Here is a 14920-nt window from a genome sequence, read left to right as displayed (position 1 = left end):
TCAGAGGAAGCCGGGTGTCGGAGTCACTCACCTTTCTGTCATGGGGGTTCGAGGGGGTGGGGGGGCATTTCTTACGTGGGGTGGCATGCAGTGGCATTGCTCTGGGCTGACATCACCCTCATAGGCCCGATAAGTGTTGTCTACACGAGGGTTTAGTCATGGAAAAGCATCTAAACCTGTCCCATTACATCATCTACATATTTTGAACAACAATCCCATACTACTCCGATAAGCTGATGTACTATATGTGTGGAATTTCCCCTTGCTGAATTAATATTATCTGTAATAAGTGACTGCCATGACCCGTATGGGACCTTGTCGCTTGGATAAAGCATGTGGACACAGTTATTTATCTTAATGGCCCCCCTTCTCTAAGATAACAGGCATAGGATGAGCTCACTGTGAGGCAATGACAAGCCAATGAATGTGCATGAACTGTACACACTTAAAGCCTGTCGCATGCTTCCCAGTTGAAACCGTTTGCGTATATATTACGCAGAAATGTTGTTGTAAAGTTTTTGGTTGTTTTGGTGTTCGGTAGGTTTTTATGATGGCGTTTAGTTTAGTTATTTTTTTTTACTTGAGAAATACTGCACCAAACATCTTAGTTAAATCTAAAATTGTGAGACTAAGACATCCTCGGCATAAACATCAGAATTCATTACAGATTTATCTTAGATTATTCTGACTATTTTGAGGAAGCGTATACTGGCTATGGTGTCTCAAAAGGGACAAACAGTCATATTTCTTTTTCCCCCAGATATTTCAAGCGAAGGTCTTTTAAGGGAGTATTTGTACTTGCATTTATTATGGATGCCCATTAGATGTTGCCAAGGCAGCAACTACTCTTCATGGGGTCCAACAACATTAAAGCAGTTCAGGCAGTTGACATTACAGTACATTTCACAACAGATTTCACAACACTTTAAGTGCAAAGCACAGGCCAACTAGCCTAGTTCTGCTAGGAGCAAACCGACCCTAGTATGGGGGCGCCTTAAAGAGGCAGCATATTGGTACGAGATCCAATCTTTTTCTACATTTCCTTTAGTGTGTGTTTTTTTTAGGATCTTAGGCCCCACCCAGAAACCCTGGCTCCTAACCCCTAAGCACAGGTAGATTTGAAAGAACCATCTAGGTATGAGCAATATGGTTGCAGCTCCATCTTGCCCTCTATCTTCATAGGCTAACTGGAATTTTTCCCCATATTGCCTAAATATATCCAATTCCTTCAGCTTTACATAAGTGCCTAGGTGTTAAGGAGCTAGGTGTTGTTTCTGGACGAGAGCCTTACGGTGTTATTTTGATGTTTTGTTTCTGTTTTCTCCCCAGGCATTGCCCAGATGGGTTTGAATGTAGGAAGGCAGGAAGGAACCCTAACTATGGTTACACCAGCTTTGACAGCTTTGGTTGGGCGTTTCTCTCCCTCTTCCGGCTGATGACACAAGACTACTGGGAGAACCTCTATCACCAGGTCAGTAAGGACACCTGGAAATGGTCAGCTTTATTTCAAACGATCTCAATTCAGGTCATAGTCTGAAAGATCATGTGTCCATCCATCCGTCCTCAGACTCTGCGGTCAGCAGGAAAGACGTACATGGTGTTCTTCGTGGTGGTCATCTTCCTGGGGTCATTCTACCTGGTTAACCTGATCCTGGCTGTGGTGGCTATGGCCTACGAGGAACAGAACCAGGCCACTATCCAGGAGGCCTGGCAGAAAGAGAGGGAGTTCCAGCTGGCCATGGAGTGCCTCAAGAAGGAAGCGCAGGTAAGACATAGTTTCATGTCATCATTTTATGGCTAATGCTTTGGGAATTTGGGCTGTAGACATACAATTGCAGATTTCTTTAAATTGGTTATCAGGTACTGGTATGGGACTTCTGTTAATTTGGAATGAGACAATATCCTGAAAAAGGACTATAGCTAATGGCCATAGGATTCTGTTCAGCAGGCTAACATAGCCTTGTTAGACCTAAAAGACTCAGGTTCGAAACCCAGTCAGTCATACATGAAAACGTTTTTCATAGCAAATCTAGGTAAAAATAATTGAACTGACGCTTTGCCTTCCAATGCTACTCAGAAAGCTCAAGACACAGATTCATTGATTTTCCCGGACCTGTTCCCTGGCCTGGCTCTGCCTGACAATAAGGAGTTACAGAGCAGGAGGAGAAGTCTAGAGGGGCTGGTGGAGGAGACGGAGAATGAGGGAGACGTGGAGGAGGGAGATGTGAAAACATTAAAGGTGGATACAGTTGATGGGGGCAGGGTAAATATCATAATTATGTATTCGTAATGGATTGTTATTTAATCATAATGTTTCATCATGGATAAAACATTATGGATAAATACAAACATGCTGAATCTGAAGTATAATTGCAGGTTTTGTAGAGAAGTGTGTATTTTGGTATATAGATCTTTCACCTTTCTGAATCTACAGTGATTAAAGGCAATCCTAATTTGTGAAATAATTATCTGATTTCCAGGGTTTGAGTCAAGTATCTTACTCTTTTCTAACAGAAGACTTCCCTACCATATAGCCCACTCAAAACTATTTCTCCACTCCCCCACCAGCCAACACATCCCCTTCTCATCCGCACCATCTCCACGCGCACTAGACGAGGAAGCAACGTCAGTATATTTAACTTCCATCGCCGGAACAAAGAATCAGAGGGTGACTTTGCCGACGATGAGTTCAGTGTCCATGGGGACAATGAAGGGACACACAGTCGTGCTGGGTCCCTGGTGGTCCCGTGGAGCACCAGACGCAGGCCCAGTACCTACAGCACGGGCAGCCGGGGTTCCCAGGTCTTCCTCAACATCAATGGGAAGTTGTTTGTGGCCATGGACCAGAACGGGGTCACCCCGCAGGGCCTCCCAGCATGCACCATTGAGAGGGTCAAGGAGGAGAGTGTGAGTACTGAGTTTGATGTTTCAAGTTTTAATGTCACGTGCACAAGTATAGTGAAATGCCTTTCTTACAAGCTCCAAACCCAACAATGCAGTATTCAATATCAATGTAGCATTAAAAAATAACACAAGGTAGAAGAAACACACACAAGAAATACAAATAAGAAATAGAACACGAGAAAGTAAGAAGCTATATACAGAGTCAGCTCCAATATTACCATATGTACAATGTGCAGGGATACGGGAGTGATAGAGGTAGATATGTATAGGGGTAAGGTGACTAGGCACCAGGGTATATACACTGACTGTACAAAACTTTAGGAACACATTCCTAATATTAAGTTGCACCCCCCTTTGCCCTCAGAACAGCCTCAATTCGTCAGAGCATAGACTCTACAAGGTGGCGAAAGCGTTCCACAGGGATGCTGGCCCATGTCGACTCCAGTGCTTTCCACAGTTGTGTCAAGTTCCCTGGATGTCCTTTGGGTGGTAGACCATTCTTGATACACACAGGATACTGTTGAGCATGAAAAACTCAGCAGCGTTGAAGTTCTCGACACACTCGCCTGGCAGCTACCACCATACCCCGTTCAAAGGCACTTAAAAGTGTTGTCTTGCCCATTCACCCTCTGAATAGCACACATACACAATCCATGTATCAATTGTCTCAAGGCTGAAAAATAATTATTTAACCTGTCTCCTCCCCTTAATCTACACTGATTTAAGTGGATTTAATAAGGGAACATAACTTTCTCCTGGATTCACCTAGTCAGCCAATGTCATGGAAAGAGCATGTTTTGTACACTCCGTGTATGATAAACAGATTAGCAGCAGTGTAAATTATGATTGTATGTGAGTGTGTGTGCATGTGTAGAGTCAGTGTACATATGTGTGCATGTTACAGTATGTGTGTGTTGGAGTGTCAGTGTGCGTGAGTGTATAGAGTCCTTAGAGTGTGCATAGAAACAGTGCAAACATACAAATTAAATACAAGGGTCAACTCAGATAGTCTGTGTAGCCATTCTGTTAGCTATTTAGTAGTCTTATGGCCTCAGGATAGAATCTGTTCAGGAGCCTTTTGGTGTCAGGCGATGCATGAATACCGCTTGCCATGCGGAAGTAGTGAGAACAGTCTATGGCTTGGGTGTCTGGAGTCTTTAATGATTTTCCGGGCCTTCCTTTCAGACCGCCTGATATAGTCCTGGATGGCACGGAGTTCGGCCCCAGTGATATATTGGGCTGTCCGCATCATCATCAGATTGTTATATTTCTTGTCCTGAGGTGAAATGTATACAACAGTCACAATAACAGCTGAAGACTCCCTAGAGAGGTAGAAGGGTCGGCATTTGACCATCGGTTATTCCAAGACAGGTGAACAATGGGTTGAGACCACAACTGCGCTCAAGTCAGCACACCATTTGTTGTTTATGAAGAGGCAAAAACTTCCCCTCCTTCATTTCCCTGACTCTACTGTCCTGTCCACTCGGTGAATGGAGAATCCATTGAGCTTCTCGAGTTGTCCGAAAGCCATGTTTCAGAAAAGCAGAGAATATCGCAGTTACGAGAGTCATGTTGGTAGCCAATCCGCGATCGGAGGTCATGCATTTTATTATCATGTGACTATACAGTGGCTTGTGAAAGTATTCACCCCCTTTTTTTAATTTTTTTTCTATTTTGTTGCCTTACAATCTGGAATTAAAATATATATTTTTTTTGGGGGGGGGGTTGTATCATTTGATTTAGACAACATGCCTACTACTTTGAAGATGCAAAATATTTGTTAATGTGAAACAAACAAGAAATAAGACAACTTGAGCGTGCATAACTATTCACCCCCCCCCCCCAAAATCAATACTTTGTAGAGCCACCTTTCTCAGCAATTACAGCTGCAAGTCTCTTGGGGTATGTCTCTATAAGCTTGGCACATCTAGCCACTGGGATTTTTGCCCATTCTTCAAGGTAAAACTGCTCCAGCTCCTTCAAGTTGGATGGGTTCCGCTGGTGTACAGCAATCTTTAAGTCATACCACAGATTCTCAATATGATTGATGTCTGGGCTTTGACTAGGCTGTTCCAATACATTTAAATGTTTCCCCTTAAACCACTCGAGTGTTGCTTTAGCAGTATGCTTAGGGTCATTGTCCTGCTGGAAGGTGAACCTCTATCCCAGTCTCAAATCTCTGGAAGACTGAAACAGGTTTCCCTCAAGGATTTCCCTGTATTTAGCGCCATCCATAATTTCTTCAATTCTGACCAGTTTTCCAGTCCCTGCCGATGAAAAACATCCCCACAGCATGATGCTGCCACCACCATGCTTCACTGTGGAGATGGTATTCTCGGGGTGATGAGAGGTTTGGGTTTGCGCCAGACATAGCTTTTTCCTTGATGGCCAAAAGCTCAATTTTAGTTTCATCTGACCAGATTACCTTCTTCCATATGTTTGGAGTCTCCCAAGTCTCTCCCAAATGCCTTTTGGCGAACATCAAACGTGTTTGCTTATTTTTTTCTTTAAGCAATGCCTTTTTTTCTAGCCACTCTTCCATAAAGTCCAGCTCCTTGGAGTGTATGGCTTAAAGTGGTCCTATAGACAGATATTCCAATATCCGCTGTGGAGCTTTGCAGCTCTTTCAGGGTTGTTTTTGGCCTCTTTGTTGCCTTTCTGATTAACACCCTCCTTGCCTGGTCCGTGATTTTCGGTGGGTGGCCCTCTCTTGGCAGGTTGTGGTGCCATATTTTTTCAATTTTTTAATAATGCATTTAATGGTTCTCCGTGGGATGTTCAAAGTTTTGGAGACTTTTTTATAACCCAACCCTGATCTGTACTTCCCCACAACTTTGTCCCTGACCTGTTTGGAGAGCTCCTTGGTCTTCATGGTGCCGCTTACTTGGTGGTGCCCCTAATTTAATGGTGTTAAGACTCTGGGGCCTTTAAGAACAGGTATATGTATACTGAGATCATGTGACACTTAGATTGCACACAGACTTTATTTAACTAATTATGTGACTTCTGAAGGTAATTGGTTGCACCAGATCTTATTTAGGGGCTTCATAGCAAAGGGGGTGAATATAATTTTCATAATTTTTTGAAACAAGTAATTTTTTAAATTTCACTTCACCAATTTGGACTATTTTGTGTATGTCCATTACATGAAATCCAAAGAAAAAATCTATTTAAATTACAGGTTGTAATTCAACAACATAGGAAAAACGGCAAGGGGGATGAATACTTTTGCAAGGCGCTGTACATTGGCCAATAGAATGTCGGGAAGAGGTGGCTGGTTTTCCCTTCACCTTAATCTCGCCAGGACTCCCCCTCTCCTGCCTCTGTAAGGCTGACGTTTCCTCCTGCAGACCCCGAAAACTGGGTCCAAATTATAAGAAAGAGCCCAGCGCAGATAAGTCGAAGTTGCAGCAGGAATTGGGGAAGTAACTGCCAATCTGATGTTCAAAGTTTTTGTCGGTTATAAAAAATGATAGCAGACATTTCATGAAAATAAAGTAAAGTAAAGATAAACGATAAAGATAAAGAATCACAACATAGCAAAGTACGTGCGGAGCTCTCAATACGGTGACTGTCCAGTACGGCGTCATGTTCTGAGTGGAGTTACTGAGTGGAGTTACTGAGTTCCTTTGTGTGTCTGTGTGTGTTGTTGCGTATCTGCGTGCATCATGGGAATTCACCCTGTGGATAACTGGATAACTATTATATAAGCCTGTATCAAAGGAATGGCCAGGCTCGTATCCTGCAGAGTAGACTCAGGGCTTAGTAGCCTCTGGCTGTCTGGAGTCATTGGCCAAGACCTCTGTGACACTGGTACAGCTAACAGCTCCCTCTTCCCCACTGGGCTCCTCAACATTAACACAACCCACGGTTTGATTTGCTGTTTCAATACAGATGATTCACACTACCCCGCGGAGGTGTTAGCAACTGTGTAGGAACGGAAGAGGAAAGAGCCTTAATGCAATTGCATTTTCTCTAATACTCAATGAATCAGTTTCCATGCTGTCGCTGCCTTGTGTTTGTGTGCGTGTGTCTGTGTGGCTGTTTGTGTGTGTGTGTGTGTGTCTGTGTGTGTTTGTGTTGACAGGGTTTATGGTAGAGTGAAACAGAGCATGTGCTTATTTTTGGTCTGGATAGCTACTGTACATATCTTACATATCCCGTGACATTATGCTGCTCTGCAATATCTAGGCCTCCCGGGTGGCAAAGTGGTCTAAGGCACTGCATCGCAGTGCTAGCTGTGCCACCAGAGATTCTGGGTTCGATCCCAGGCTCTGTCGCAGGCGACCGGGAGGCCCATGGGGCGGCACACAATTGGCCCAGTGTTGTCTGGGTTGGGGAGGGTTTGGCCGGCAGGGATATCCAGGTGTACAGTGTTTCCTCCGACACATTGGTGCGGCTGGCTTCCGGGTTGGATGTGTATTATGTCAAGAAGCGGTGCGGCTTGGTTGGGTTGTGTTTCGGAGGACGCATGGCTCTCGACCTTCGCCTCTCCCGAGTCCGTACGGGAGTTGCAGCGATGAGACAAGACTGTAACTACTACCAATTGGGGAGAAAAAAGGGGTAAAATAATTAAAGAAATTAAAAAAATATCTAAACTAGGGCCCTATTTGGATACTTTCAAAGGATACTCTTTTACCACAAACCTAAATCAAATCAAATACCTGAATAAAGGGGAAGGGAAATATGTATTTAGAAAGCATTAACAACTTGGTCATTAATGAAAGTCTTCAACACCAACTGAAACCATAAGCCCCTAAGGTTGATGTCCAACCCCCACGGAAACGATCACCATAATAATCCGTCAGTTTGAGCTGGAGATATCAGTTTTTTTGCATTGGATGCATCTCAATACACTTCTTCCGTCTATGCAAAACTTGCGGTGAAAGGTAAGAGAGCTAGAGCGATGTTTGTCAGACCATGAGACATCTTCTGTAGCGTCTGAACAGTTTGGTCTAAAAACATGTATGACCCCTCTATGGAAAAAATGAGACTCTCAGGAACAAAGATGAGACTCAGGTTTTGCTCTACAACCCCCACAAGGATCAAGGGACTCGTCTGATTTCGATACAGCCGATCTGCCAACATCTGTGTAGTATCCGTACAGTTTAGGCTACACACTAATATGACCCCTCTGTGTAAAGGTGAGACTCTCAGGAAGGAAGCCCACAGGCATCACAAGACTCGCCTGAAGGTCCCCCAGTACCAGTTTAAAAAATGTATGGAAGTATACAGTACCAGTGAAAAGTTTGGACACACCTACTGATTTCTTTATTTGACTATTTTCTACATTGTAGAATAATAGTGAAGACATCAAAACTATGAAATAACACATATGGAATCATGCAGTAACCAAAAAAGTGTTAAACAAAATATGTTTTATATTTGAGGTTCTCATAGTAGCCACCCTTTCCCTTGATGACTTTCCCTCTGCGTCTCACACAGACACGGCGGTTGGAATCAAAAAATCTCAGATTTGGACTCATCAGACCAAGATTTCCACCGGTCTAATGTCCATTGCTCGTGTTTCTTAGCCTAAGCAAGTCTCTTCTTATTGGTGTTCTTTAGTAGTGGTTTCTTTTCAGTAATTCGACCACGAATGCCTGATTCCCGAAGCCTCCTCTGAACAGGTGATGTTGATATGTGTCTGTTACTTGAACTCTGTGAAGCATTTATTTGGGCTTCAATTTCTGTGGCTGGTGACTCTTATGAACGTATCCTCTGCACCAGAGTTAACTCTGGGTCTTCCTTTCCTGTGGAGGTCCTCATGAGAGCCAGTTTCATCATATCACTTGATGGTTTTTGTGACTGCACTTGAAGAAACTTTCAAAGATCATGAGATTTTTTGTATTGACTGACCTTCGTGTACTGACGGGCTGTCGTTTCTCTTTGCTTATTTGAGCTGTTCTTGCCATAATAAGGTCTTGGTCTTTTACCAAATAGGGCTATCTTCTGTATACCACCCCTACCTTGTCACAACACAACTGATTGTCTCAAATGCATTAAGAAGGAAAGAAATTCCACAAATTAACAACGCACACCTGTTAGTTGAAATGCATTCCAGGTGACTACCTCGTGAAGCTGGTTGAGAGAATGCCAAGAGTGTTCAAAGCTGTCACCAAGGCAAAGGGTGGCTACTTTGAAGAAACTCAATTCTCACATATATTTTGATTTGTTCAACACATTTTTGGTTACCACATTTACATTTACGTCATTTAGCAGACGCTCTTAACCAGAGCGACTTACAGTAGAGTGCATACATTTTATTACATTTTTACATACTGAGACAAGGATATCCCTACCGGCCAAACCCTCCCTAACCCGGACGACGCTATGCCAATTGTGCATCGCCCCACGGACCTCCTGGTTGCGGCCGGCTGCGACAGAGCCTGGGCGCGAACCCAGCCCAGCCTGGGCGCGAACCCAGAGACTCTGGTGGCGCAGCTAGCACTGCGATGCAGTGCCCTAGACCACTGCGCCACCCGGGAGGTGATTCAATATGTGTTATTTCATAGTTTTGATGTCTTCACTATTATTCTACAATGTAGAAAATAGTACAAATGAAGAAAAACCCTTGAATGAGTAGATGTGTCCAAACTTTTGACTGGTACTGTATATCAAGTATATCACAACAAAAATAAGAGGTTAAATACGTTAAAAAAAGATTTCTTATCTCTCAGATATAAGATAGACACTTCAGAACAAACTTCCTTTAGATTTTTTTGGGGGGGACTATCTGTTCCATGTAGTGAATATGTTATTCAATTCGTTTTTATGGGCTAATAGCAGTAAGGCGGAAATACATTTTTTTATCAAATTATTTTTGTTTATATTTCAAGGGTCTTAAAATTCAAAATCAAATAGCAAAATGACCCCCGGCTTAAACATGGCTTAGACTCAAATGGTTAAGAGTTATTCATCCACGGGTATTATTCAGAGTAATCCATAACATCGCATCTTCTAACTCCAGAGCAGCAACAATTTGTCACAATTCAAAATTTTATGGATTGACTTCTTGCAATTTCTTACAATGAGGCATGTTTTTTAAGGAAATAACAGTGAGTCATACAATAAATTACAGGTTCAAATCTATTTTTCCCTCATCTGTACTCATTTGTGTGGTCTGGCAGGAGACAGTCAGATAGGTAGGTTACCTAACAGGGGGACCCAGGCTGGGAACAGCAAGACCACACACAGGACAGCCAGCCACAGCCAGGGGATTTGGCCAGTACATCTCATTGACCCAGGAGACTCTCTTGTTTTATCTGGCTCTTCAGAGAGTGCGAGTGTGTGTGTGTGTGTGTGTGGGGGCACAAATAAAGATTATGCTCCTCTCTCCCAGGGAACAGACTGCTCTCAGAACAGACTTCTCTCAGAACAGATTGATATCAGAACAGACTGCTCTCAGAACAGACTGGTGTCAGACCGTCATGGGTGTTGGTGCACTCCACTGACCCTATCTCCATTACTGATCCTTTTTGATATCTCTTAGTCATTCTCTCTCACACACACACACACACACACACACACACACACACACACACACACACACACACACACACACACACACACACACACACACACACACACACACACACACACACACACACACACACACACACACACACACACACACACACTCTGCAGAGCCAGATAAAACAGGGTCTCCTGGGTCAATGAGATTTACTGGCTGGCTGCGTTTCTTCCCTGCCTAGGTCCCCCTTAGGTGACCTACCTATCTGCCTGTCTATTGCCAGACCAGGTATCATGTACAGTGCGTTTGGAAAGTATTCCCGACCCCTTGACTTTTTCCACATTTTGTTACGTTACAGCCTTATTCAAAAATGTATTAAATACTTTTTTCCCTCATCAATCTGCAAACAAAATGCCATAATGACATCACAATACCCCATAACGACAAAGCAAAAACAGGTTTTTAGAAAATGTTTGCAAATGTATTAAAAATATAAACCTGAAATGTCACATTTACGCAAGTATTCAGACTGTTTACTCAGTACTTTGTTGAAAAACCTTTGGCAGCGATTACAGCATCGAGTCTTCTTGGGTATGACGCTACAAGCTTGGCACACCTGTATTTGTGGAGTTTCTCCCATTCTTCCCTGCAGATGCTCTCAAGCTCTGTCAAGTTGGATGGGGAGTGTTACTGCACAGCTATTTTCAGGTCTCTCCAGAGATGTTCAACTGGGTTCAAGTCCGGACTCTGGTTGGGCCACTCAAGGACATTCAGAGACTTGTCCCGAAACCCCTCCTGCGTTGTCTTGGCTGTGTACTCAGGGTCGTTATCCTGTTGGAAGGTAAACCGGCGCCCCAGTCTGAGGTCCTGAGTGCTCTGGAGCAGATTTTCATCAAGGATCTCTCTGTACTTTGCTCTGTTCATCTTTCCCTCGATCCTGACTCGTCTCCCAGTCCCTGCTGCTGAAAAACATCCCCACAGTATGATGCTGCCACCACGGGATTCACAGTAGGGATGGTGCCAGATTTCCTCCAGACGTGACGCTTGGTATTCAGGTCAAAGAGCTCAATCTTGGTTTCATCAGACCAGAGAATGTTCTTTCTCATGGTCTGATAGTCTTAAGATGCCTTTTGGCAAACTCCAAGCGGGCTGTCATGTGCCCTTTTCTGTGTAGTTGCTTCCGTCTGGCCACTCTACCATAAAGGCCTAACTGATGGAGTGCTGCAGAGATGGTTGTCCTTCTGGAAGGTTCCCCCATCTCCACAGAGGAACTCTAGAGCTCTGTCAGAGTGACCATCGGGTTCTTGGTCACCTCCCTGACCAAGGCCTTTCTCCCCCGATTGCTCAGTTTGGCCAGGCAGCCATCTCTTGGAAGAGTCTTAGTGATTCCAAACGTATTCCATTTAAGAATGATGGAGGCCACTGTGTTCTTGGGGATCTTCAATGCTGCAGAAATGTTTTAGTACCCTTCCCCAGATCTGTGCCTCGACAAAATCCTGTTTCGGAGCTTTACGGACAATTCCTTCGACCTCATGGCTTGGTTTTTACTATGACATTCACTGTAGACTGTGGGATATTATATAGACAGGTGTGTTTCTTTCCAAATCATGTCCAATCAATTGAATGTTCAACAGGTGGACTCCAATCAAGTTGTAGAAGCATCTCGAGTATGATCAATGGAAACAGGATCCACCTGAGCTCATTTTCGAGTCTCATAGCAAAGGGGCTGAATACTTATGTACATAAGGATGTTTTTTATTTGTAATAAATCTTCAAAAATTCCTAAAAACCTTTTTTGCTTTGTCATGATGGGGTATTATATGTAGATTGCTGAGGACATTTAAAAACGTAACAAAATGCGGAGAATGTCAAGGAGTCTGAATACTTTCCGAATGCACTATAAACAAATGATGAAAAGAAAGATACAAATCAAATCAAAAGATTCTATTTCAAAGGAATTTGACTACCAATCATTTCTATTTACCCCAAACAAAAGAACAAGCACAGTTCATTGATCATTTTGAGATTGACGGCCATTTTTTTTTTTAGCATAATCAACATTTCCTGCATATCATGCTTGGTCTTGCAAACTTAACCAATCACCTCACTATTACCACATAAAACAGTCAAATCATCACAATATTATCTCATAAAACTGACCGATCACCGCACTAGAAAAGAGGGCTTGCAATTTCAACCAATCACAGCACCTTTACCACATAATAGAGTTCAATCAAGCCACATGTTAACAAACTCTTTCCCTCGTCAGCAAAGTTTTTTGACAAATTGGACAAAATCATCGCATATTGCCATGCAAAATGTCAGATTTACCACAGCAAAACATTTAATTTCTTTTTGCAAATACCGCAAAAAATCACACCAAAATCCTGGAGGAACTAATAACCAGAGTTATTGTCCTCTGGAGAACAATACAGTAATAATAACCCTCTGTGTTGCTTTTACACCAGGAAGCTCTAAAGTCTGCTAATACAGATCTGTGTGTGTGTGTGTGTGTGTGTGTGTGTGTGTGTGTGTGTGTGTGTGTGTGTGTGTGTGTGTGTGTGTGTGTGTGTGTGTGTGTGTGTGTGTGTGTGGTGTGTGTGTGTGTGTGTCGAATAAAGTAAAATTGTATTGATTGCGTACACATATATTTTAAAGAATGTTATCGCAGGTGAAGTGAAATGCTTATGTTTCTAGCTCAAGCAGTGCAGTAATACCTAACAATACATAACAATACACACAAATCCCCAAAATACAAATAAAGAAATGAATAAATATCAGAACGAGGAATGTCAGAGTCCGGAACATAAATATATATATCTATATAATGGTGTGTATAGACGTTATGAACAGTATATGAATAGAAAGGTGTGTACGGCAGTAGTTATATTGCACAAGCCTTGAATAGAATACAGTATACACATATGATATACTGTATTGTGCGTGCTTGTGTGCTGCACAGACGCCCAGTTGTCTTGAAAATGCAACCATGGCAACCCACAGTAGAGACATGCTAAACGAGCATTTGTGGCAGTTTTGGTGGAGGGGCCTGCTGCTCTCCTTTCACCAGGGAGAGATGGTGAATGGCCCGGTGGGGGATTCCCTACTTGCCAAACAGTGAGTGGGTGGTTTTATGTGAGCCCTGAGACTGGGGATGTGCGTCACGCATGCCTGCCAGCCTGACTACCTGGGACAGCAATGAGATGCTATGTAATCATAGAGGGAGTCTGATTTGTGTCGGGAAGGCTTTGATTGGACTCAATATAACCCCTGTCATTCACACATTCAGCTGCAAGGAAATGTGTATCTTGTTATATTTGCGGTAAGAGGTGGACTGCTGTTATTCTGCAGAATAAGAAAGATGTAAAATGTTTGGATGAAAATTACAATAGATCCTCCCTTAATCCTCCCTCAGCAAAGTAAATAACTACATTTCAATCTCATTTACAATGTTTGACATCCATATTTGAATCCCGGTGTAATAATGTATCAATCTGAAGTGTAGTGAACACTACTAATACCAGGTATAGGGATATCACATGGCACCAGGGATGATATGTGTGTGTTGTTTGTTTGTATGTGTGTGTATGTTTCTCTGTGTGTGTGTGTGTGTGTGTGTGTGTGTGTGTGTGTGTGTGTGTGTGTGTGTGTGTGTGTGTGTGTGTGTGTGTGTGTGTGTGTGTGTGTGTGTGTGTGTGTGTGTGTGTGTCTGTGTGTGTGTCTGTGTGTGTGTCTTAGATAAATGTCACCAACCTGCCTCTGTCCTGAATCATGCCTCTGCCATTGACCCGACATAAATTGAAAGACCTGTCTGTGGAATCAATGTGATATAAAGTACATATTGAAGCTGTAACCCTGACTTATGGCCCAGTCATTTCCTAATCACTAACAGATAATTAAATTAAATTTGACTGCATTGAATAATCCAAATATGCCTCTCTTCACCAAAATGGCCACCTTTCCTGACCAATATGGCTGCCTATATTGTCCAATATGGATTCCTCACCTCACCAATATGGCTGCCTCTCCTTACCAATATGGCCGCCTCGCCTCATCACTATATATATCAACTGTTCTTTCTCCTCCAGAGGCCTAACTCCAGCACAGAGCTGAGCAACATGCTGCTCCCTTGCCAGGTATCCAGAGAAGAGCACGCACGCAGGGACCGAGCTCTGAGCGCCGCCAGCTACCTCACCGACGCCTTGGAGGGTAAGGGCCTCTGTCCTCTGCTGTTCGCCCCACTGCCTCATTGAGGGACAAATTGTGTGAGCCCAGGAGCTCCTCTCATCTTCTGTTTACTGCTCGATGAGGATTGAGGCTGACGGTGTCCTAAAATGTGCACGGGCCGTGCCTATGGACTAGATGGAGCGGGACTGTGCGGCAGAAGCCACAGTGCAATGTTACACCAACAGATAAAAACATTAGAAGAGTCATGATCACACATTAAGCCCTACCACCTCATCCTCAGTGACTTGCTATCAATCTTCATCAAACTCCCTCATTACACATGCATGCACCCAAGCTAGGCCCCACCCACATCTG

At 43.3% G+C, this 14920-nt stretch overlaps 1 protein-coding gene across 1 annotated transcript in view; it reads left to right on the top strand.

Moving 5' to 3' along the window:
- The window catches only part of LOC129823069 (sodium channel protein type 4 subunit alpha-like), a 229769-nt gene that overhangs the window by 110269 nt on the left and 104580 nt on the right, over positions 1-14920 (top strand). The window contains exons 9-13 of the mRNA XM_055881786.1: positions 1330-1471; positions 1568-1765; positions 2078-2263; positions 2569-2907; positions 14467-14587. Coding sequence (XP_055737761.1) covers positions 1330-1471; positions 1568-1765; positions 2078-2263; positions 2569-2907; positions 14467-14587 — 986 coding nt within the window. The remainder of the gene's footprint in view (positions 1-1329; positions 1472-1567; positions 1766-2077; positions 2264-2568; positions 2908-14466; positions 14588-14920) is intronic.

The sequence above is a fragment of the Salvelinus fontinalis genome, chromosome 25 (genome assembly GCF_029448725.1).
Source record: "Salvelinus fontinalis isolate EN_2023a chromosome 25, ASM2944872v1, whole genome shotgun sequence".
NCBI classification, from domain to species: domain Eukaryota; kingdom Metazoa; phylum Chordata; class Actinopteri; order Salmoniformes; family Salmonidae; genus Salvelinus; species Salvelinus fontinalis.
Note: the sequence above shows the minus strand (reverse complement) of the source record. Positions and strands in the feature narration are given on the sequence as shown.